The 23237-nt window shown below is 40.3% G+C and overlaps 3 protein-coding genes and 1 pseudogene across 6 annotated transcripts; 3 read left to right on the plus strand and 1 right to left on the minus strand.

The window, feature by feature from the left end:
- Positions 1–1678: 1678 nt before the first annotated feature.
- Positions 1679–9524, plus strand: LOC135625357 (uncharacterized). 3 transcript variants are annotated; one of them, XM_065130061.1, is made up of 10 exons: positions 1679–1852; positions 2276–2334; positions 2576–4158; positions 4293–4519; positions 4607–4939; positions 5479–5725; positions 8037–8165; positions 8245–8460; positions 8565–8688; positions 9086–9524. In XM_065130061.1, the coding sequence occupies exons 3-10, from the start codon at positions 2608–2610 to the stop codon at positions 9322–9324; spliced, it is 3066 nt and encodes a 1021-aa protein (XP_064986133.1). In that variant the 5' UTR covers positions 1679–1852; positions 2276–2334; positions 2576–2607; the 3' UTR covers positions 9325–9524. The 3 variants fall into 3 exon arrangements, with proteins under 3 accessions (XP_064986133.1, XP_064986134.1, XP_064986132.1); XM_065130062.1 differs by lacking the exon at positions 2276–2334 and having other exon boundaries at positions 2579–4158; XM_065130060.1 differs by lacking the exon at positions 2276–2334 and having other exon boundaries at positions 1680–1852.
- Positions 9525–9633: 109 nt separating this feature from the next.
- Positions 9634–12476, plus strand: LOC135625358 (transcription factor MYB59-like). The gene is made up of 3 exons (XM_065130063.1): positions 9634–11524; positions 11620–11749; positions 11831–12476. The coding sequence occupies exons 1-3, from the start codon at positions 11410–11412 to the stop codon at positions 12264–12266; spliced, it is 681 nt and encodes a 226-aa protein (XP_064986135.1). The 5' UTR covers positions 9634–11409; the 3' UTR covers positions 12267–12476.
- A 1117-nt stretch (positions 12477–13593) lies between these two features.
- Positions 13594–17740, plus strand: LOC135625534 (uncharacterized). Its single transcript, XM_065130464.1, has 6 exons — positions 13594–13720; positions 13805–13859; positions 13980–14030; positions 15915–16006; positions 16082–16159; positions 17376–17740. Exons 1-6 carry the CDS (start codon positions 13665–13667, stop codon positions 17524–17526), a joined length of 483 nt encoding a protein of 160 aa, XP_064986536.1. The 5' UTR covers positions 13594–13664; the 3' UTR covers positions 17527–17740.
- A 550-nt stretch (positions 17741–18290) lies between these two features.
- Positions 18291–19158, minus strand: LOC135625804 (actin-93-like; annotated as a pseudogene). The gene is made up of 2 exons (XR_010492164.1): positions 19017–19158; positions 18291–18932 (listed from the first exon to the last, which is right to left on the minus strand). The product of XR_010492164.1 is annotated as an actin-93-like (transcript).
- Positions 19159–23237: the final 4079 nt, after the last annotated feature.

Consider the following 23237-nt stretch of genomic DNA (forward strand, 5'->3'; position numbering starts at 1 on the left):
GAATTTTTCTCCATGGAGATCTTCCTGGAAGAGTGGATGGATGAGATAAGGAGCAGCAGAAGGAGATGGGAATGGTGGAGACTTGGAGGTGGTACCAATAAGCTGGGGTAAGAACAATGTCCTCTTGTTGTTGTTGTTGTTGTTCTCTCATGCATTGACCCAACACTATTATTGAGTGGCAGGAAGGTGTCAAGAGCCAAAAGATAGAAGCAGGATATCTTTCTGCCTCTCTCAAAATTACTTGTAAGTCCTCAACACCTCTACCTTCCTATGCTATGATCCTGTCATTGCCTTGTCCAGTTGATTGCTTGTTAGGCTGAATCCAACCTTTTCTGCCTCTTTAACAAGTATACAGACATATATGCACTCAGTATAGCATAGGAATTTGGAAATTAATCATGCACTTGATCTCAGATGCTAAACCTTTGTCAAAGGTTTGCATGATACATATATAAATATACATATTTAGATGTATGTTAAGCTCATAAACAATCATATTTAGTATGTTTGACAATTGCATTGCATATTCTACTGGAATCTTTTGTTGCAATCAAATCAAATTTGATTTAGATCATTTTAAGTCCCGTAGTGTGATTTGCCTTATAAATCAGATATCAATGAACTTGTATAAAATGTTATGGCATTCAGCCGATCATTGGATATTGTCGAGCAGTGGAAATCCATATCAGTGAAGGATTTTTCTAGTTATTTTTGGGATGAAATGAGTTAATCTCTTACAGATGTTTAAAGTGATCCAAGGAGTGAAAGATTTGGGTAGGATGATTATATATATTCGACTTTATCTCTTACAGACACGCAGGTAGGTTTATATAACCAATCATCCAGTGGGTCGGCAGGCTGGTATGACCGTGAAAGACGTCGTTCGATTGGCCCAATCCCGATCGCCATGGATCGCCATCCAAGCAATCTCCCGCCCTCCATCGGAACTCATCTGACGTGTGGAACTCAGATATCCAAGTTGACTCAGGATATCGGGGAGTGTTGTCCAGACCGGTACGAGGGCGGAGGAGATGGAGACCGGGGGGAAGGCGAGGAAGGGCGCCGGCGGTCGGAGGGGAGGCGTTGGATCCAAGAAGAAATCCGTCTCTCGGTCAGTGAAGGTCGGCCTCCAGTTCCCGGTGGGCCGCATTGGCCGCTACCTCAAGTAGGACCGCTACGCCCAGCGCGTCGGCGCCCTTCGTCGCCTTATGATCAATACATGAAGTTTAATCATCCACATGGGGGCAGATGAAATATTTTTCTCATTAATGTACTTAATATTTTATGGCCAATGCTATTAAGCTAACAATATGAAAATGTGGATTTTCAAAATCAACAAAATAAAAAAACAAATTGAGACAACTCCATCATATTGAATTTGCAATTAAGATTGACATTAACAGACGTAAAATTAAAATTTTAATACTGTTATGATAATAATAATAGTGAACTGAAATAGAAATTATAATGCTTTATGATAATAATAATCACTTAACTAATAATATCAACAGCAATCATATATCTAAAGGTATATAGGAAAAGGAAAAGCTGACTATAAATATCACAAAGTTACGTCCCATCCAAAAGGGATAAATGCTTGCCGGCATCAGTGCATGGCGATTCGAAGCGGGAAAAGGTCATAAAGCGACAGCAGGGGGGCCCATCTTATCCGTTAGGTTGGAGCCTTCCGAAGACCGCTCGGGTGTGCGTCTTCGCTCTGTGTTCCGAGGAAGGAGGAGGAGGAAGAGGGGATGAGCAGAGCATGCGAGAGCAGAAGCTTCTCGTCTTCCCCACCCATCTCCGGATGATTTCGGCGGTTCTCTTCGTTATCGTCCTCCCCGACTTCTTTTAGGTACTACTACGGTCCCCTACTCATCGACCCCCGCCCCCCCCCCTTTCCCGCTCTTCTCTCCGTGCTCTGTTTCCTCGTTCGAGGTCCGTGCTCTTCCTTCGATTCCGGACTACGCTTTCCTCTCGTATGTTTCTGTCGGAACCTAATCGTTCCGGGTTTTCTTTTCTTGAACTTTTGGTGTTCTTGTGGTTACGTGAATCTTGATTTTGCTTCTAGCTTTTCTTGGGATGGATTCGCAGCATTAGTGACCGAAAATGAGGGTTTATTAGTCTTCATACCCTTTGCTTTTATGGATTCATATCGGGAATCGATCGTTTCGGGTTCTCTTTTCTTGAATCCTTCGAATTGTTTTGATGTTGAACTGGATACGAGTCCCTGCGATTACGTGAACCTTGATGTTTTCGTTTTTGCTCTTCTTTGTAGGAGTTCTCGCCGCTGGTGGCTGCAAAGTAGCGTTTCCTCTTCGTGGCGATTTTTTCCTCGTAAATGCTTCCGTAACGCAATCGTTTCGGGTTTTCTTTTCTTGAATCCTCGACGTACGTGGAGATTGAAGTCCTTGCGATCACGTGAATCTTGATTTTCTTAATAGGGTTTAATCTTCATACGCTATTCTCTCATTGATTTCTACGGAATTTGATCGTTTTGGTTTTTCTTATTGAATCGTTTCGGGTTTTTGCGATTACGTATCTTGAATTCTTTTGCTCCATTTTTCAATGGGATAAGGAGAGCGGAAGAAGATATTTGATCGATCCCCAATGGCATGGTTTCGCGCCGCGTCGGGGGTCGCACGACTGGCCCTCAGGCGAAACCTTGCTCGAACCCCTTACCACGTCGCGAGAGCTGGCGCCCTGCCTCGGTTCCAGCCCGCCCGATGCTTCCACTCGACCCAGCTGCGGCGGGCCGCACCGGTCCCCCGCCCTGTGCCGCTCTCGCGGCTCACCGACAGCTTCCTTGACGGCACCAGCAGCGTCTACTTGGAGGAGCTGCAGAGGGCATGGGAAGCCGACCCCAGCAGCGTGGACGAGTCCTGGGACAACTTTTTCCGGAACTTTGTCGGCCAGGCCGCCACCTCACCTGGTATCTCCGGCCAGACCATCCAAGAGAGTATGCGGCTACTCCTCCTCGTCCGAGCCTACCAGGTAAATGGCCACATGAAGGCCAAGCTCGATCCTCTAGATCTCGAGGAGAGGGAGATCTCGGATGACTTGGATCTCGCCCTCTATGGGTTCACAGAGGCTGATCTGGATAGGGAGTTCTTTCTTGGAGTGTGGAGGATGTCGGGGTTCTTATCGGAGAACCGCCCTGTTCAGACCCTTCGGTCCATCTTGGAACGGCTCGAGCAGGCCTACTGTGGGACCGTAGGGTACGAGTACATGCACATTCCCAACCGTGATCAGTGCAATTGGTTGAGGGAGAGGATTGAGACCGTGAAGCCTAGGGAGTACAGCCAGGAACGACGTCAGGTGATTCTTGATCGACTTACATGGAGCACACTGTTTGAGAATTTCTTGGCCACAAAGTGGAAGGCTGCAAAGCGGTTTGGTCTGGAAGGTGGCGAGACTCTGATTCCAGGAATGAAGGAGATGTTTGATAGAGCTGCTGACCTGGGGGTAGAGTCCATTGTGATTGGAATGCCTCACAGAGGAAGGCTAAATGTTCTGGGCAATGTCGTTCGAAAACCTCTGCGGCAGATCTTCAGTGAATTCAGTGGTGGTACTAAACCTGTAGAAGAGGGAGAAGGGTTGTACACAGGGACCGGAGATGTGAAATATCATCTAGGTACTTCGTATGATAGGCCCACCAGAGGTGGGAAAATGATCCATCTATCATTAGTCGCAAATCCAAGCCATCTTGAAGCGGTGGATCCAGTTGTGGTTGGGAAGGCGAGGGCTAAACAATACTATTCTAATGATATTGAGAGGACCGGGAATATGGGGGTGTTAATCCACGGTGATGGAAGCTTTGCAGGGCAAGGCGTTGTCTATGAGACATTGCATTTGAGCGCCCTTCCCAATTACACAACCGGGGGGACAATTCACATTGTTGTGAACAATCAAGTTGCATTCACAACGGATCCAAAATATGGGAGGTCTTCTCAGTACTGTACCGACGTTGCCAAAGCATTAAGCGCTCCGATTTTCCATGTGAATGGTGATGACGTCGAAGCAGTTGTCCATGTGTGTGAGCTTGCAGCTGAATGGCGCCAGACATTCCATTCTGATGTGGTGGTTGATGTTGTCTGCTACCGTAGGTTTGGACATAATGAAATTGATGAGCCGTCTTTCACGCAGCCCAAAATGTATCGGGTAATTTCTTTTGCATATTATCATTTTTTTGGACATTCTCAACTTGGTTCTACCTTTACTTGTCTTATCTTAACTGCCATCTATTGCCACTGGACATCATTATGGCCATACCGACCAGTATCATGTTGAAACAGGTAATTCAGGATCATCCAAGTGCACTTGAATTGTATGAAAAGGAACTTTTAGAATCAGGACGGATCTCTAAAGATGATGTTGATAGGATGCGTAATAAAGTTAGTAAAATTCTGGAAGAAGAGTTTATTAACAGTAAAGATTATGTCCCAAGAAAAAGGGACTGGCTCTCTGCTTACTGGGCTGGCTTCAAATCACCGGAACAGATTTCACGTATTCGTAATACTGGGTATGATTAACTTCCTTTATTTCCTTAGCTTGAAATTGTTTTTCGGCGACCATCTTTTCATCCATGAAGCACTGGATTATTATATAGTGTCAAGCCGGAGATACTCAAACGTGTTGGACAAGCCATTACAACTCTTCCTGAGAACTTCAAGCCTCACAGGGCAATCAAGAGGATTTTTCAGCAGCGGGCTGAGATGATTGAAAGTGAGGAAGGTATTGACTGGGCACTTGCTGAGGCTCTTGCTTTCGCCACCCTTATAGTGGAAGGTAATCATGTCAGATTGAGTGGGCAAGATGTGGAGAGAGGTACATTTAGTCATAGGCATGCTGTGGTTCATGATCAAGAAACTGGAGAGATGTACTGCCCTCTGGATCATATTATTATAAACCAAGATGAGGAAATGTTCACTGTCAGCAACAGGTATGTATCCCCAGATTTTCTTTTATGCTTCTATTTAACATGACTTTTCACTTTACATTGATGTTTATATCTGCATTTTTTGAACATATTGTGCAGGGCACTTTTGTGTTCAGGATTGTTAGGTTGCTTTTTCTCAACAATGGGAAAAAAATTAGAATACCTTATATGCCATCACATGCGTTCAAAATACACACATGCCATAGAAAATTGATGTTTAATCATATATTGAAATAGCGAAGTAATCTTGCTGACTAAATGTAACATAACCCATTGCTGTACTTTTTGCTTATCATGTCTCCTCATTCACAGCATTGTGTTCTAGACCCTAGATTTTACGAGTGTTTGTCATTGCAGACATTGTTCTTCAGATTACTTCTATTCTTTGTGCTTTGGGCCCAATCATACGTGTCTTGTATGTTTCTAGAGTTGTAATATATTTACAATGTGCTTTTGGAATATGAATTTTATTCTGTAGACTATCATACAAATATTTTATAGTGTACCTTTAATCCAAGCTATCCCGCTCCTGTTGCTTCCAGCTCACTGTCAGAGTTTGGGGTCCTTGGTTTTGAATTGGGCTACTCGATGGAGAACCCTAACTCGTTGGTACTTTGGGAAGCACAATTTGGTGATTTTGCAAATGGTGCTCAAGTTATGTTTGATCAGTTTTTGAGTAGTGGAGAAGCAAAGTGGCTGCGGCAAACTGGACTTGCTGTGTTGCTTCCACATGGTTATGATGGTCAAGGTCCAGAACATTCAAGTGGGCGAGTCGAGCGCTTTCTCCAGGTAAACTCATGTAGGGTCCTGTTGGTTTTAATGCATCACACATCTCCTGTATGGTTATTGTCCATGATAGCATCAAAAATTAACTAGCCAATTTCGATCATTTAATATATCATCTTTAGCTGCAAAGTCAGGGTGGAAAGAGTGATGCAGCTCCAGGCAGTATGCACAGGCTGCTATTAGTGCTGTGCATTCTTTTCTCCATCAATTTAGCCTTCATACTCTAGAACTGCTTTAAGATTCCTATGTAAGACTTTTCTTAATGTTCTAGGTGAAGTAACTACTGTAAGATTTGTCAATTGTGTACAAGCTTGCAAATGGACCATTGTAGATTTATTGTTATCAATAAATGTACAGTATAACAACCGTACTCTGAATGAGGTGGCTACCCAGAATTAGAATTGATATATTAATTGTATGCAAAAAAAACCCTCTTGTCCATTTATTGATGTAAGCATGGTTGCTTTACTAGATGGGCAAGGAAAATATGGAGTGAGAAGACTACTATAGGGATGAGGGAGGTAGAAGACTACGCGAGAGAAAATGGAGTGAGAAGGACAAATCTCTTTACTAGATGGACAAGGAAAATATGTATGGCTACCAAGCCAGAAAGTGAGTGAAAGACTGGGAGATAGATAAATGTGCCAAGAAAGATGGAGATAAAAAAGCTTCATGAGATAATTAAAAAGGAGAAGAGAAAAAATATGGCTACGTGGCCTTTAATCAAAACATTATAATGCTTTATCAAAACACATTTCAGAAGGAAAATGCATCATATATTTTATGATTTAATTCTTCTCCTCTCTGCCCAATTGATCTTGCTGTTGTTGAGTTTTGTCTTTCTTACTCAAATATCAGTTGGTTTAGATAGATTTGAGTAGTTGGCCAAATTCCTTTAATTTTTATTCTGAGTTCTTTTGGAAATTTGAATTCTAGATTGATAAATGAGAATCTTAATAAAATTTCAATTTATCACCAACTTTAGGAGGCAATATGCAACTAGAAACATTCTAAACTTGGACTCTAAGACCTGACTCAAAATAAAAAGCAAGACTAACTAAAATTTTACCAAATGATTTAATACAGTTAATCCAAACTCAATTTTGTCTCAAAATGACACTTGAAATATTAAAAAAAAAAAGTTTGACTCAAACAATATCCATATTGGTACGGACTTGAACAAAGTAAGAACAAGTCCAAGTTCATTGTATTTAGGCCAAAAATCAGTGAAAGAAAATATCACTCTGAAAATTATGGAAAATGATAAAACCAAGACTTTGACTCACTAAATTAAATCTGATTAAATTCTAACTTGGTCCCATAACAATTGTTGCATTATTTATGTTTGCAAGGTATGTGCTACATTTTTTTTTTTTGGAATGCCTATTGTTCTCTTGTTTATTTTTTATGAGCCAGTTAGTGAAGCATGCTCAGCAAGGTATGTGCTGCATTTGGTATGCTTTCTCATTGTGTCATGAGGTTAGCTCTTATGTAATCATTGTTGCCCTTCTCTTGTTGTTATTAAGGCTGTTAAATTCTCATCTTGATGGTCACTCCATTTTGATTAAGTCTTTGTATTATTTTTTATTCTTATTGCACATGTCTTAGCCTTTGAAAATAAGAATATTGATGTTTGAGATACTGAGATTTTTCAGTTATTTCATTGGTTACAAATCAGTAAGCAAACAAATCTACAGCATCTTTTTAATTATTATAATGGCCATTGATGTAGTAAGCGATGCAAGCTTCGGTTTCATATTTTATTATATAGATTTACAAGTTCTCATATGATGGATTTACTGTTCACGACATACTACCATGATGGCATTGCAGTGACACATCACAATGGTGCCATAACATCACATCATGGGCATTGTTTCATGCCTATGGTCACATTTTGGCAATTGATTGTGGGCGTGGCTCTTCTCAATTGCCTGTGCTTAGTGTGATTATCTTGTTGACAGGAGAGCATGATTTTCCTAGGCAATATACCCCTCATATGCTTCAATATAAAATGTATTGTAGCTTCTCCTCCTATGGGTTTTCCATTACGTAGTATTATTTTGTTGAACTTCGAATTGCAAGATTTTCTCCTTCCATTAAGCTATGTTCTGATTTACTAAATGCAAATGCTAGACCACATTAGGTCTAAATTCTGTCTATGCTTTGTTCTGATGCTGACTCCAAGCCACATCTCACCATTTTTTTTTCTTTATTTTTCACAATCTACTGTTGATAACTTGATATTATCTACATCTTTTGTTGGTCTTTGCAGTTTTAATTGATTAGTATTAAACCTAACATGAAATTGCAGATGAGTGACGATAACCCATACATTATACCAGAGATGGATCCAACACTTAGAAAACAGATCCAGGAATGCAATTGGCAAGTCGTGAATGTGACAACTCCTGCAAACTATTTTCATGTTCTGAGACGGCAGGTGACGACTGTTGGCAAACATGTATTCTCTTAAGGTGTTTTCAAGATTGTTACGTAAATTATTTCAATCTGGTATCCAGCTACACAGAGATTTCCGGAAACCTCTGATAGTGATGTCTCCTAAAAATCTTCTCCGTCACAAGGACTGCAAGTCACACCTCTCTGAATTTGATGATGTCCTGGGCCACCCTGGATTTGATAAGCAGGGAACCCGCTTCAAGCGCCTAATAAAAGACCGGAATGATCACAAAGAAATAGAGGAGGGTATTGATCGTTTAATTCTGTGCTCTGGGAAGGTGATGGTTCTTTATGATGTCTCTTCTATATCTATCTGGCCACTTTTGTTACATTTTTGTTATTTGTTGAGGGAAGTATTGTTACTCTTATTTGTATCCTGCAGGTGTATTATGAGCTGGATGAAGCTCGGAAAAATACAAAACGGAACGACGTGGCAATTTGTAGAGTTGAACAGCTTTGCCCTTTTCCTTATGACCTCATTCAGCGAGAGTTGAAAAGATACCCAAGTACGTGCCAGTCACTTTTACTTAGCTGAACATTTTAACCTTGTTGTTTTGCATGTTTGTGTGAATAAATAAAAACCTCAACACTAACTCAATCTCACCTTGGGTTGCAATTTTGTTAAACATAATTCAACAAAATCCATTAAACATATGCTTTCAAGAAACGTATCCTGTGGCTATTAGCAAGATACATTTCTCTGGTTAAATTTACATTGTTCTTCTATCATGAGTGCAAGACACATGCTGTGGTGCGCAATATGAAAATTTAGTGGCTAATACAACCGAAACAGGTAATGACTCAAATCGTTAGCCTCATTTCGTGGTATCCTGACATTCATTAATCACCAGCATTTTCTAGTAAGCAGATTGAACCAATTGAAACTTGGTTTCTGGATTTCAGATGCGGAGATCGTCTGGTGCCAGGAAGAGCCAATGAACATGGGTGCGTATTCCTATGTGAACCCTCGTGTATATACTACCATGAGGGCGATAAGCAGAGGAAATATAGAGGACATAAAGTACGTCGGGAGGGCGCCTTCTGCAGCCACTGCAACCGGTTTCTTATCTGTTCATGTGCAAGAGCAGAAGGAGATTTTACACAAGGCAATGCAGTCGGAACCAATCGGATTCCCGTTTTGAAGTAATGTTTCACACGAACGATTAAAGAACCAGTTGTTACGTGTTTGTCGATGATACTCAATATTTGGTATCAGACAGCAGAGTTGTCGCTTGTTATATCAATAATGATTGGGCGTGGACGAAGGTCTGTGTTTTTTTTGTTTTTTTCCCAGAACAATTGGTAGCTCTTGCATTTATGTTTCAAGTCGACTATTGACTTACCTGTTTGTTTGTTATCTTTTGGAAGACCGACCCCCTGGCCTTTGAGATCACTGACAGGATGGGTGGGTGGAAGACATATGCAGGTGGGAGGGAGCACACGATTACGGGAGGAATGACATCATGTAATTTAGTTGGCTTGGAAGGTTTACGCACCAAACCCCAAATCATCATTGCTCGCCTCAGCATCAACCGTAAAGCCCCAATCGGAAAAGCAGGCCTGGCGCTGATGATTAGGCGAATCATCTTGGCATTCACGTGCTGCCACCACACGGGAAGAAGGTATGATGGATGGATGGATGGATGGAAGGAGTTGTGAAGCGACCACATTATCGACGAAGGAACTGATTCCGCTCATGCGACAGCCGACGACATCGGTTGCCGCTTCGCCTCCGTCGACACAGCGAGTGTAGCTCGTGACACACCAAACCATGGCCGATGTTAGAACTGTCGCAGGTCATTCCTGCCGTTGGCTCAAAGTTGCAGGACACATCGGTCACGCTTACTAGCATGACCTCACCAGAAAGTGCTACCATCACATGGGCGTAAGCCAGATTGCATCGCTCCAGCAAAGCGAACGGTGGCCCACTTTTGTTGTCTCTGCCGCGATAGGGTTCGAGTCTCGAACCAATTCAATCGACTGTCCGCCTCGCCGGTCCCATTGCTCGGTCGTCGATCCCTCCTCACGCCTCAGACTGCGAGACCACGGAGGTTCTCTCCTCCTGATGGAGACAGGTGAGCCACGCCCTCGAGTACTTGCACATGCGCCGATGCGCGACGGTAACCGAGATGGCAATCGCTGGGCTAATTCGGCATCGCTGCTGCGGATGGGTTGCCGTGGCCATGATGGAGGAGCTTCGATGCAGGGAAAGCCTCTGTACTGAGCTTAGACATCAGGTAGTGCGGCCTGCCACAGCAGCACCAAAGCTGCAACCCCCTCTCCCTTTCGGCTCATGTGTTTTTCCTCCTCCCCATCGATGACTCGGACAACTACAGGGATCAGACATTAGCATGCCACCAAACCCGCAAGTAGCGGGTCAATGGCGTGGAGCACCACCAGGGGATCTCGACCACGCCCTTCCGTCCATCATGTCGCCTTCTGACCCAGTCAAATCTACCAAAGGATGAGTATTTTCCTTCTTTCCAAATACGATTCAACCGCCGCTGCACCTATTTGGAGGGAGGAAGGACAAGTGGGCTGCCCATCCACCGCTCGAGCTTCCGTGGAGCTGCTTCCTCTAAAACCTCAGTCAGGACCAGCGTCTTCGCCTTCCAACGACATGCCGGCTTGTACGCCCGCTGCTGCGTTGGTGCGCGTCCGTCACACCACCCCCACCCCATCTTTGCATCAAATAAAGAAGAAGACAAGTGGCAGATACTTGCTGGCTCCACGCGCCCCGCAAACACTCGTCTTCTACCTCAGCTTTTCGGCACGGAATCGACCCCCCCAAAGGGAGAGGTGATTTCTTATCGAGAACGCATTGGAGCCCAAATTTATGATATCTGCCCCCATGTGACTGTTTGCTTGGGATATGCTGTTGCCTCGGATACCGTGGCACACGAAAGATGAGATCTTCGTAAAGGACGGCAGTGTTTGCCATCTGAGGTGGAGCGGGCGACGCATTAAGAAAAAGAGTCGAGATGAGCAGGTCGTCCTGCACAGAGTTAATGCCATCCCGGGAGCATGGCTATTAAACTATGAAGCAGCCCGACGCAGCCTCCATTATGCTCTGATATCGCCTTCTCACGCGCAGTGCTCGTGGGCAGTCCGGCTCGATCGCTATAGCATCTGACATCACTCGACCACGGAGAGCAGGGCACGGCCTATATATGCCACCGCAGTAGTTGCCGCAGTCCACCAGGACGAGGAGGAGGAGGAGGGATACGATGAACAAGATGGCGATGCGAAAGGGACCGTGGACGGAGCAGGAGGACCTGCAACTGGTATGCTTTGTGGGGTTATTCGGTGACCGTCGTTGGGATTCCATAGCCAAAGTCTCAGGTTTGAAGGGGGGAGGCTAGGTAGGCTTACTTTGCCGATGGCCGGCAACCCAAGCTCGCCGCTTAACCCCGCCGCTCGTTCCTCTGTGTCGGCAGGTCTCAACAGAACCGGGAAGAGCTGCAGGCTGCGCTGGGTCAACTACCTCCACCCCGGCCTCAAACGCGGCCGCATGACCCCCCAGGAAGAGCGCCTCATCCTCGAGCTCCACGCTCACTGGGGCAACAGGTCTGCTTCCCGCCTCTCCCCCCGAAGGCTTCATATCTGTCCACCATGCACGCACACGTGATATAAAAGCTTCGTTCGCAGGTGGTCTCGCATCGCCCGTAAGCTCCCGGGCCGCACCGACAACGAGATCAAGAACTACTGGAGAACCCACATGAGAAAGAATGCTCAGGAACGAAAGAGGAAGGCGTCTCCGTCGTCGTCTTCGTCTTCCTCCTGGTCGCTCACCGATAACTCCGCCGCCCCGGGTAAACCGCCGTCGGAAGACGCGCCGGGGGGCGGTCAAGAGCTTAACTGCAGCGGCACGACGACGGCGCTCGGAGGGATTGGAGACGACGACGATGCTCTCAATGGCTGCTACTCCATGGACGAGATCTGGGATGAGATCAGCGAGCTGAGCTTTCAGGAACGCGAGAACGAACGCGTCTCGTGCCCCCCGATGCCTTCTCCCGTCTGGGAACACTTCTCCTACTCCCTGTGGAAGATGGACGACGAGGACTTGGGCTTCCAAGCTCCCTGATCGAATCCGCCGGGCCGAGTTCTCCTCGCATCCATGTCCATGGACGCGAAGTGCTTCTGAAGGCAACCTCTGTCAGCATGCAGCATTTCTCTTCTATGTTGGGCTGTGATACAAAAGTTGATGTTGTTGTGAGGCTCACTGTAAAAATTCCTACTTGTTTGTCTCTAGAGATCTGTAAACAGAGTTCTAATCGGTTTGACTTCTTCTTCCTGGTCGTTATTCTCTCTTCAGATTTCTAGTCAAGAAAAGCTCAATCCAAGATCCTCTCAGGAGCCAATCTTCTTCTCTGGTAGGAAAGGTCAACATAGCTTCGATGATTGCTCACCCCAACAGATAAGAAACAAGAAGGATTGATTTATACTACTGTTTCATTAAGTTCTTTCCATTCTTATGTGATTTGGCACATCAGAATCTTGTGGTTCATATAATATCTATCTATGGCCAACTTTGACCAAAGTGGATGGGTCAAAGCAGTGCAGAATTAACAACCTATGTTTTATCTCTGTTACCCAAACATCAACGTGGGAAGGAGATGAATTGTAATTCAACAGAGCCCCACTTTTCCTCTGGCTTTTGCCATGTCAGAGAAGCTGGACAATTTTGGATTGGAGAGTGAGATCAGATTGGAAGATTGTAATATAAATTGGTAGTGGTGATAGGGCTGCTAAAAGATTGGTGATTAAGGTGTCCTCTACTGCTACCTTTCTGATGGATGGTGGGGTGATCTTTGCTTCAGGTTACTCTTCTTTCCTCTGATACTTCTTCTTTCTTACCATCACTGTTATCCCTAATTAAAATAACATGTCAGTGCTCCACTAAAAAACCCACCGAGCCACCACGATATGACACTACTGCTTCTTCCTCCCAGTGAAATCTTGACCAACAGCTTTTTGAAGTGATATGGTGGCAGAATCCATGATAACGAGAGTTCCATTCAGAAGCATGTACAGTTAAAAGAGGGGAAACAAGCATGGCCACTTTCCAGTCTCGTGCTCCATCTTTGAATCCTTTGCTTATCATATGAGCTCAGCTTATCGAGCCACAAACTTCTTCTTAAGGAAAAGGAAACAGATTCCTCACCTAATGTTGAAGAATGTTCAGAGAATACTAAGATTTATTGCATTTGAAGCTGCAACTTCTCAGCTGGAGTGAACTCCACCAGCTGTTGTCATCTGCTATCCATCATGATCGAGCCGGTTCGTTAACGGGCTTGACATGGGCCGGGGTTACAATTACTCGATGCCATCCGGGTTGGTTCTGACCCGCGTTCGAACGACCCGACTCGGCTTTTGTTTGACCCCGAACCGAACCTCGCCACATCGAACCGGTTCTCTTCGACCAGTTAAAGCCCCTCGGTCGCGATCCCTGGGCAAAACCCTCCGCTTCGTCGCCGCCACCATGACCAAATTCAGGAAGCTCGGCCGCCACGCCGCCCATCGCGTCTCCATGCTCAGGTCGTTTTCGAGTGCTCCTTCTCCTATCCCCTTCTTCCGTTTGGTTTCTCGCACCAACACTCTGTTTCCCGTCCCGCCGCGCAGGACGATGGTCTCGCAGTTGGTCAAGCACGAGCGCATCGAGACCACGATCGCTAAGGTGATTTCGACGGGCACTTGGTGGTCGTCGTGTTCTTTTTTCTTTATGTTTATGTTGGTTTTCATGTGGATTGACGACGACCTCTTACTCCTCCTTGTTCGATGCTGGCCGTGGTCTCAGGCGAAGGAAGTTCGACGGCTTGCTGATAACATGGTGCAACTGGGGAAAGAGGTAAGGCACAAGTTGTCTTCTTGTTCTTGAAGTTCTTGGCTTTGAATTCGTTGCAGCAGTTCCCAGATGCCTCATTTTTCTAGATGTATGCTTGGAAGAAAAAAATCGGTATTAAAATGAATCTTTCATAAACTTAGATATAGTTTTGATCAATTCAGTGAGGTCTCTGATATTAAGGGCAAATTGTGACAATGTTGGTGGTGGTGTAACTTCTTGTAATTTCATGTCAGGAGAACTTCATGTTTTAGATGAAACTATCTGCTCCAAATGATCAAACTGGCATGGTAACGGAGTTAATGGCAGGAAAGGTCTGGCTAGTCTTGCTTTTTGAAAAGCTAGCCAGTATGCTCATCTCCAAAAGTGAAGCAAGAAGAAAAACCCTAGAACCTAGTTATCTATTATGCAGAGATATGATTTCTGTAGGTCTCAGATTGTCTATTTCTGACTATCAATGCTTCTTTCAGGGATTTACCACTCGTCTTATGATCATAAATTTCCAATACTCACATATGAAATAAAGACGGTGCTATTTGGGATATTTTTGCCTCTAAAGACAGCGGTGCTAGACTTCTTTATCCTCTATGATACTCGACATAGGTTAGCTCTTGTCTAAAGGATCGAAGCTGAATGCAGACGATCATGGGGTGACTCTACAACGAGGGGCAGAAAATTATTATTCTTCTGTCGAAGGGACTTAATCATGAATGTCTCTTGAACCTAAGAAGATAAGAACAGTATATATGATGTGAATTAAGAACCACATTGACAAAGTTAATTTTACATCTTGTTTCAGGTCCATTTTAGTAGTATTTTTTATATTAAAAGCATTAACAGTAGTATTCATTTTTTCAATTATTCTGAGGGAAAAATGAGGAAGATTAGGGGACCTGGGGGTGGCATGATGGGGCTTATTCTCCTAAGATTTACCCTGGGTCAATGTTAGTAAGATTGCAGATGAGAAATGCGGTCACATTGTCGACTGCTTAAGTAAACAGTAGGAGAGCTGTTATTATGCAATATTTGGTTGTTTGATTGACTCATCATGTGCTGCCTTGCCAGTAGGATATCGGCATTGAGCTCAGTGCCTTGCTGAGCTGGTTCCCTGACAACAATGGTGGTATTGACTGAACAAGGGTCTTTGCATGTATGTTTTTGATCAGTGGCTAGCCTGCTCATGCTGGTAACCAAGTCATTGTGATGCCAATGTTGCGGCATAACTATGGAGGGAGAATGTTGACTAGGTATATAAGGGCCTTTAATAGCTGGAAATTTGGACAGCTATTTTAGGAACTAATGCTCATCTTGTTGTAATGACTATAAGATTATTTTAGGAACTTGAATTTATTTTCTTTCTGATGATTACACTGTCAACAAGTTGGAGCATAATTTTTGAGGTCTGATTCCCCAGATTGGCAATGGTGAAATATAATAAGCACATTCTGAGTAACTCTTTGACTACTTCTGTACCATTAGATATCAAGTAAAAAACCAGATTGGAAGCAACGTGAGAAATGAGAAGACACATATCCGAAATATTTCTGTCACGTGGGTGATCATGACATAGAAAACCTTAGTGGTGACTGCTTCTAATCTTAATACAGATGCTATTTTCTTCAATGTTTTTGAGCTAGATAAAGTTAATCATGTAATATACTTCGTGATCTAGTTGCAAATTCTGGAGAAATCTATGTAATCTTCAGGATAACTGATTAGTAGACCACATGTCTGGCATATCTTGGTTTAGATAAATTATTTTCTATATTTGCTCTAATTTCCTTGTAGTTAATTCATTATTTACTTGGAGATGCTATGATCCACATAACTAGAACCAGATAGATGGAAGTGATTATTGTTTTATAATATCAAGAATTTGATTGTTTACAGGGTACACTTCATGCTGCACGTCGTGCTGCGGCTTTTGTTCGTGGAGATGATGTTCTTCATAAATTGTTCACGGAGTTTGCTTATCGCTATAAGTAAATGTTTAACTCATTCACTTGTTTTGCTTGATCCTTTGCCAGATCTGATCAAAAACATTGTTCAAACGTCAGGGATAGAGTAGGTGGATATACAAGATTGCTTCGAACACGCATACGAAAGGGGGATGCTGCACCAATGGCATATATCGAGTAAAGTTCTCTTTCTTGGTTTGCCCTTCTGGGAGGTTTGTAGTGTGATATTGACGACACAATTTATAGTGTTGAGAATGTACTTGTTTTATACTCGTGTTGTTAATGCTCACAACATATGGAACTTCTATCTCTTCATCTTCTTTTGTTATCGTTCAAAGATCTATGCCAGGTTTAATCAACTTTCATTTGACCAGTACATTTAATAGTCTATAAGTTAAACTGTAGTTCTGATGAAGCCTCAATGGTATCTTTTACATCTGTTATTTTCCTTTCAAATCTTAATATTCTGGCGGGGTCCATATGCCAATTTACATGTCCTTGCTTATGTATTTTATTTCTCTAAACTGCTAAAGTTATTCCTTTTACAACCCGTAACAAAGACCATTTTATAGGTTTATCTATGGTAATGTGTTTGCCTAGTGCCTCGTGTTATATATAACCAAGGAATGCCAAAATAATTGTACATTCACCAGAATTGCAAGTAGTCATGATGTGTCACCCATTTGTGATGTTTTTGTCAGCGTATGTATCAGCGGTCCCTTTGGCTACGCAAGCCTGATCACATTTTCTCGTTGTCTATTACGAGATGCTTTCTCATTACATTATAGGTTATGTTACTGTGTTGACATACTTTAGACTATGAAATTTGTCTTATTATTTTTTGTTGTATGGGAAGAAATTTTATTACTCAAAAGGTATATCTTCTCCTCATGTCTTTTTCCTAACAATTTTGCAAAACTAACTTGACGACCTCTGAGCAATAGTTGCATGAGCTTGAGTTGATCAGTTGATGTCTATGATATGATCAAAAGTTCAGCACAATCTATTAAATATAATACATTGTGTATTCATTCATCAATTGATTTTGTAGTTATGGCAAACTAGATTCTGGAAGTTCTATGGATGTTCATATTCCTGATGCCTCTCGTTGGTTAAATATAGCTTTTACTGATAGCAAGTTAGCTACACCTCGTGCATATCTACAGATGTCCGTAACCATACAGGCAGATCTGATATTTGCATGCTGGGTGCATATCTAATTTTGGTATTAGATAAAGCTATCGACAGAGACTAACTCTATCGTAAATGGTATAACTTGTTTCGGTTGTGTAAACTTAGCTACATAACATATAACCCAGCATCATAAATACATCTTTTACCATTAGATTAGACCGTGTGGATTTTGATTGATTAATTCATAACCTCGTGACAGGTTCGTTGATAGGGAGAATGAGCTCCGAGAGGCCAAACCTCCGAAGCCACAACCACCTGAGAGAGCCCCTCTTGATCCGTGGGCAAAGTCTCGAGCAAGCCAACAGTGGGCATCTCCTAAAGAGAAAGCAAACTCTGGATCAGAAAACTGATCATTCTGTTTCAATGTGTTGGCAGCTCAACATTTTGGATGCCATTCTTGTATTTATTGCGGTATTTTTGCAACTCGCCGATATGGTGACACAAAATTGGCCCGGCAGATATCAAAGATTGCCATCCTCAACACTGGAGTATGCTGAAAACATGAATGTGTAGGATCAATAATTTCTTGAATCTATAGCCAGAAGGTACGAGTCAATGGTTAAAGATGGTGTCTTTAGTTTGTTTACAGTCTTTCTATTTTGAATTACTTGCATTACCCATCAAGTTATGTAACTGTTGCAGTAATAAAAGTTGCAGTAGAGAATCCCAGCGGATGAGATTCTTCACCAATATCTTCTGTAGATGGGTATTTGGCTCTACGGTTTTATTCTTCACCAATAAAAGTGTGAAGTATAAAAGTTTATGAACTTATTTTAAAATAATATAAAAAACAATTAAAATTATGAAGAAATCGATGGTTCATAATTTCTTAATTTTTCATACCTAAATGCCCAAATCGATGGTACACAAAAGGCGTCTCGAGCAGCTCCACCACCAATTTAGCAAGCCTATCACTCCAAGCAAGTCTAAGCTTATGAGCGCCCCAAAAGAACTCCCTAAAGAGGCAGCACGTACCAAAAGCTTAGAAGCACTTCCGGTGGACGATTGCTGGGCCACATTCGATTGTTATATATATATATAACATCTGCAAATGTTATATATATATTGCTGGGCCACATTCGGTTGACATCTGCAAATGTCAAACATGCGATTGTTATATATATATATATATATATATATATATATATGTACAGAGGGAAGCAAGGATGGAGCCTCCCATCCAGACGCTGTATTTTCGTTCAGGTGGGGCGACCACCTTTATCTTCATGTTGCTCGGTGTAAGTGCCTCGATCTCCTTTCTCATGCGAGCGAACAGCAATGCCGGGGAACATTGTTGATCCGCCACTGAGCACAATGTTGCCGTAAAAATCTTTCCTAATATCGACATCACACTTCATAATGGAGTCGTATGTTGTCTCGTGGATTCCGGCGGCTTCCATGCCAATCAAGGATGGCCGGAAGAGAACCTCCGGGCACCTGAATCTCTCAGCCCCGATCGTGAGAACCTGCCCGTCAGGAAGCTCATAGCTTTTCTCTGCGGCCGAGCTAGTCTTGGCGGTCTTCAGCTTCTGTTCGTAATCAAGAGCGACATAGGCAAGCTTCTCCTTGATGTCCCTCGCAATTTCCCATTCTGCAGTCGTAGTGAACGAATAACCTCTCTCCGTAAGGATCTTCATCAGCCAATCGGTAACGCCACGACCAGCGAGATCCAACCGAAGAATGGCATGAGGTAAAGCACATCCTTCATAAATAGGAACGGTATGGCTCACGCCATCACCAGAATCAATCACGATACCTGCCAATATTTAGCATAAGCACCTTAGTCGAAGAGGCAAAAATGGATCGACCACCAACTCCATCATGCAAGCACGATACTCACCGGTTGTCCGGTTACTGGCATAGAGTGCAAGGACGGCCTGAACAGCAACATACATAGCCGGTACATTAAATCTCTCGAACATAATCTGGGCCATTTTTTCTCTGTTTGCCTTTGGGTTAAGAGGGGCTTCGGTGAGCAGTATAGGATGCTAAAATACATAATGTTCATGAAGTATATGAGATCAACTATCATTCTTTCAATTATTTATATTTTCTGATTGATCCTAAAATACAAAGGCCCATCCACACCAAGTATTCCTTTGAGTTTTCTAATCATATCAAATAGGGAATACCTTAATGGTATTTGTCACATCTTGATTTTTTTTTTTTTACAATATTACATCTTTTCACACATTCAAAGCTAATAAATAAATATTATTTTATTCATAATTTATAAATATTTATTATAATTTATTTATTAATCAAATCATAAGTTAAAAATATTTATCGAAGAACATAGTAATATTAACTCGAAGAAACATCCAAGTGACTCTATCTAGCGATAGAGGAAAGTTTGCTTTTGACTAGACTCTGATCTAGTCACTAAAATTTTAAGATCCCTTCCAAAAAGTTGGGATCCAAAAGTTACGGATATTCAAGAGGCCAAGGACCTTAAAACATTCCCTCTTGAAGAACTTATTGGGTCTCTAATGACCTACGAAATGAACAATGTGACAAAAAGGAAACTCGAGAAAAACCTTCCAAAGGACAGGAAGGATTTGGGACATAGAACACATGAAGACCACTCGAGCATAAGCTCAAGTGATGGTGAACTTAAACTATAAATGAAACAAAAATTAAAAAGCAAAAAGAATCGAACTACTTGCTTTGAACGCAAGAAGAACAAAAATTGGGATGAATTGAGCTCTTATGAAGACAAGGAGAAAATCAAGAAAGGCGAGATGGCAAACTACGCCTCAACCACTTTCAACAACGAGGTAATCGAAATCCCCCTAATTTATTTCGAAATTATATAATACTTTCATGAGTTATTTTTAATTTAGTTTAGGATTAATTTTCTTAAAAATTGCATGTGTTATGTTAATGCAATAAAATGTTAGATATAAATCTAATGCTTATACACCTAGTAAGATTAATCTTATGTATATGCTTGAGAAGCAAGAATGTATATTTTGATGATTTCCATATTTATTTTGATGCATGGATTTTGAATGAAAGGCTTGTTGATTTTTTATGAACCTTATATTTGGTTTTCAAACATGATGTATGGTTTTGACATATGAATAAAATTTGAGCATGCTAAGATAAAGTCAATTATATAAATTAAAACTAAAGAAGTTTTAGTTATCTATAAGAATCATTCAAAATTATGTTCAATAAAACCAATGCAAAATGATGGAATAAAAAGATTAAATGTTTTGATACCATTTTATGCATGAGATTTTAAAAATTATACATAATGATCTTGATGGTTTTTATAAAGAAATTTATTTTTCGATCCTAAATGATTGATGATATATATATATATATATATATATATATATATATATATATATATATATATATATATATATATATATTTGGCACAAAAAGGACAAAGGCATGCTTATATGAAACAACTAAATAGATAAAAGTATTTTTCTTGAAAATTCTTGGTTTGATGAATCTATTTTATCATCTTATTATGAATATCTTGAAAATGATTTTGATTTGATGATTTGAATTTGAATGAGCTTTATCTTGATTTTTCAAGATTTATAACTTGAGATTTACTCTATAAAAATCAAGATCTTGTATCCTCAATATTCCTTTTTAGCATCTACTATCCAAATGAATTATGATTGGTATCATTGCACTAAAGAGAAAATTTTCCTAAATGAATCATGATTTTTCGGAACCACAATTCTTTTTATGTTTCATAATGAATTGAGATATTTTATATGGTTGAATTAATATCTTGTTCTCTTATAAGAATGTATGAATTTTATCTATATCATGATCTCCTAAGATTTTCCCTTGATTATTTAAGAGGAGATTTTTCAAAAGAAAACGTGTCTTCTGTTATTATCTTTTCATGATATAATTTTTATGCAATTCCTTGTACTTATAAAATACTTATCTCATCACCCAATAACTCTTCTTGGTATTCCTGAAACAAAATAATGCATGAAATACAAATAAGAAGTTAATGATTATGCATGATAGGATGTAATGAATTTTGATATTTAGATACTATCATTTGAATAGCTATGATCATGTTGCCAAAATGATATATCATGAATGCTTGAATATCATGTATGATATGCCCATATTGATGATTGAGTTATTTGTATCATGCATGAAAAATGAAAGATATAGTTTTGAAATTGTGCATGTTCGAATTTGAAAATATGATGATGCATAATGATGAAATTGTGTAATGAAAATATTAAACATTTTGAAACCATGTTTTTATTTGGCATAAATGAAATAAAATCATATGAATTGAAACAACTAAAAACAGAAAAATATTTTTTCCTTGAAAATTTATTTTTCTCTATCTTATTGATCTGGATGATTATTATGATAAATTTATGTATACCATTTTGAATCTCTTGAAAGTAATGTTGAGATTTTGATAAATTTAACGATTTGAATTTGAATGAGTTTGTATTCAAATTATGATCTTGATTTCTTGGATTCACTACTTGAGATTCTTTTTTAATCACAATCTCTTCTTTGTACATCTACAATTTTTGTTATTTATAAAAGGAAGAGATTTGATAAAATGAATCATGTCTTTTGGTATTCAAATGCTCTTATGATTTCTTTGTATCTATGATATAAATGCCTTGAAATGATTGAAATATTTTACACTTTTATGCTCTTCCCTACTTCTTTCTTGTTTTCAATGATAAAACGGGGAGAAGTTTTGATCATGCATAGTAGGATATAATTTGACAAAATTGATACCATCATGATATGAAACATTTATGATTTGCAATGATGCATGCAATACTTGTGCTTTCTAATTATGATATGATGTATTGCATATGATATAAATCATGATTTAAAATGCTATGAGTTGTTGCTAAAATGATAAATGTTGATTTAATGTTTTGTATCATGAATGCTCTAAATGATGATTATTTGGTATCATGATCAAAATGTTAATAAATAGTTAAAAATTTTAGTATCATATATGATATCCTCGTAATGTCGATCGATTTATTCAATATCGTGCATGAATAAAATATAAGGTTTTTAAAAATATACATATTTTAATTTGAAAATATAATGATGCACAAATAAGATTGACACTTAACCCTTGTCATGATTTGAATATTATAGTAAAGGGAAATGAATTACACTAATTGTATTGTTATTCCCCTCTATTTGACAATGACATAGGGGGAGCAAATTTTGCTAGCTAGCTTGCAAATATCAAGAGAAGCAATGAGTGCTAAGCTACACATTTTGAGAAATATTGCTAGCTCAAGATGTAAAATTTAGAAACTTGTATATTGCAAAAGAAGTAAAAATTGCAAGCTTGTACTTCTCAAAAAGAGAAAAAGATATTACCTATCGAAAGAAGTAAAAAGTGCAAAACTTAGAAAACTTGCAACAAAATTGCTCTTGCCATGCTTTGTATCAAAAATATATTGATATCCTTAAAAGCATCGCTATAAAGTTTTTAGTGTATCACAATGTATCACATGTATCGCAAATTAAATTTTTTGAGACTATTATCATATCATGTTTAATATTTGATATCTTTCATTAATATGATAAATTATCATATCATGATGTATCGCATAATGATATCATGATTTACGATTGTTTCATGTGATCCCTGGTGAATTTTCACATTGGTATTCTTCATGAAATGATTTCTTTGCATTATTGTCTTGTATGCATCATGTGATGATTGAAATATTGATTGATGCAAAGTTGATGTAAAAGTCTAAATCATTGGTTCCTCTCCTTCTTTTTGACATTGACAAAAGGGGAGAAAGTTATTGCTAGCTTGCACACTTGAATGAAGAATTTGCTAGCTCGATCATTGTAATGAAGAAATTTGCTATATCAAACATCATAAATATTGTTACTCGCAAAGAAAAGCAAAGTGCAATCTTGCACAAAAATTCAAGTGTTGAATTGTTATGATTGAACTTAAAAAATCTTGCTATGCTTTTGTGCTTATATGTTTTGATAAAAATCTAGCTTCAAGTTGCAAAAACTTGCATATCTTTTAAAATAGCTAGAGCTACTTCTCCTTTTT

The sequence above is a fragment of the Musa acuminata genome, chromosome BXJ2-10 (assembly GCF_036884655.1).
Source record: "Musa acuminata AAA Group cultivar baxijiao chromosome BXJ2-10, Cavendish_Baxijiao_AAA, whole genome shotgun sequence".
Lineage (NCBI taxonomy): Eukaryota > Viridiplantae > Streptophyta > Magnoliopsida > Zingiberales > Musaceae > Musa > Musa acuminata.

What these genes read in the sequence shown, in the direction of transcription:
- LOC135625357 (XM_065130061.1), top strand. Translation starts at nt 2,608, where the DNA reads ATGGCATGGTTTCGCGCCGCGTCGGGGGTCGCACGACTGGCCCTCAGG. An exon ending in GAGTCGAGCGCTTTCTCCAG is followed by an intron (nt 5,726 to 8,036) that starts GTAAACTCATGT and finishes ATGAAATTGCAG; the next exon opens with ATGAGTGACGATAACCCATA. An exon ending in TAATTCTGTGCTCTGGGAAG is followed by an intron (nt 8,461 to 8,564) that starts GTGATGGTTCTT and finishes TGTATCCTGCAG; the next exon opens with GTGTATTATGAGCTGGATGA.
- LOC135625534 (XM_065130464.1), top strand. Translation starts at nt 13,665, where the DNA reads ATGACCAAATTCAGGAAGCTCGGCCGCCACGCCGCCCATCGCGTCTCC. An exon ending in CATCGCGTCTCCATGCTCAG is followed by an intron (nt 13,721 to 13,804) that starts GTCGTTTTCGAG and finishes CCCGCCGCGCAG; the next exon opens with GACGATGGTCTCGCAGTTGG. An exon ending in TCGAGACCACGATCGCTAAG is followed by an intron (nt 13,860 to 13,979) that starts GTGATTTCGACG and finishes CCGTGGTCTCAG; the next exon opens with GCGAAGGAAGTTCGACGGCT.
- LOC135625358 (XM_065130063.1), top strand. Translation starts at nt 11,410, where the DNA reads ATGAACAAGATGGCGATGCGAAAGGGACCGTGGACGGAGCAGGAGGAC. An exon ending in TTCCATAGCCAAAGTCTCAG is followed by an intron (nt 11,525 to 11,619) that starts GTTTGAAGGGGG and finishes CTGTGTCGGCAG; the next exon opens with GTCTCAACAGAACCGGGAAG. An exon ending in CACGCTCACTGGGGCAACAG is followed by an intron (nt 11,750 to 11,830) that starts GTCTGCTTCCCG and finishes CTTCGTTCGCAG; the next exon opens with GTGGTCTCGCATCGCCCGTA.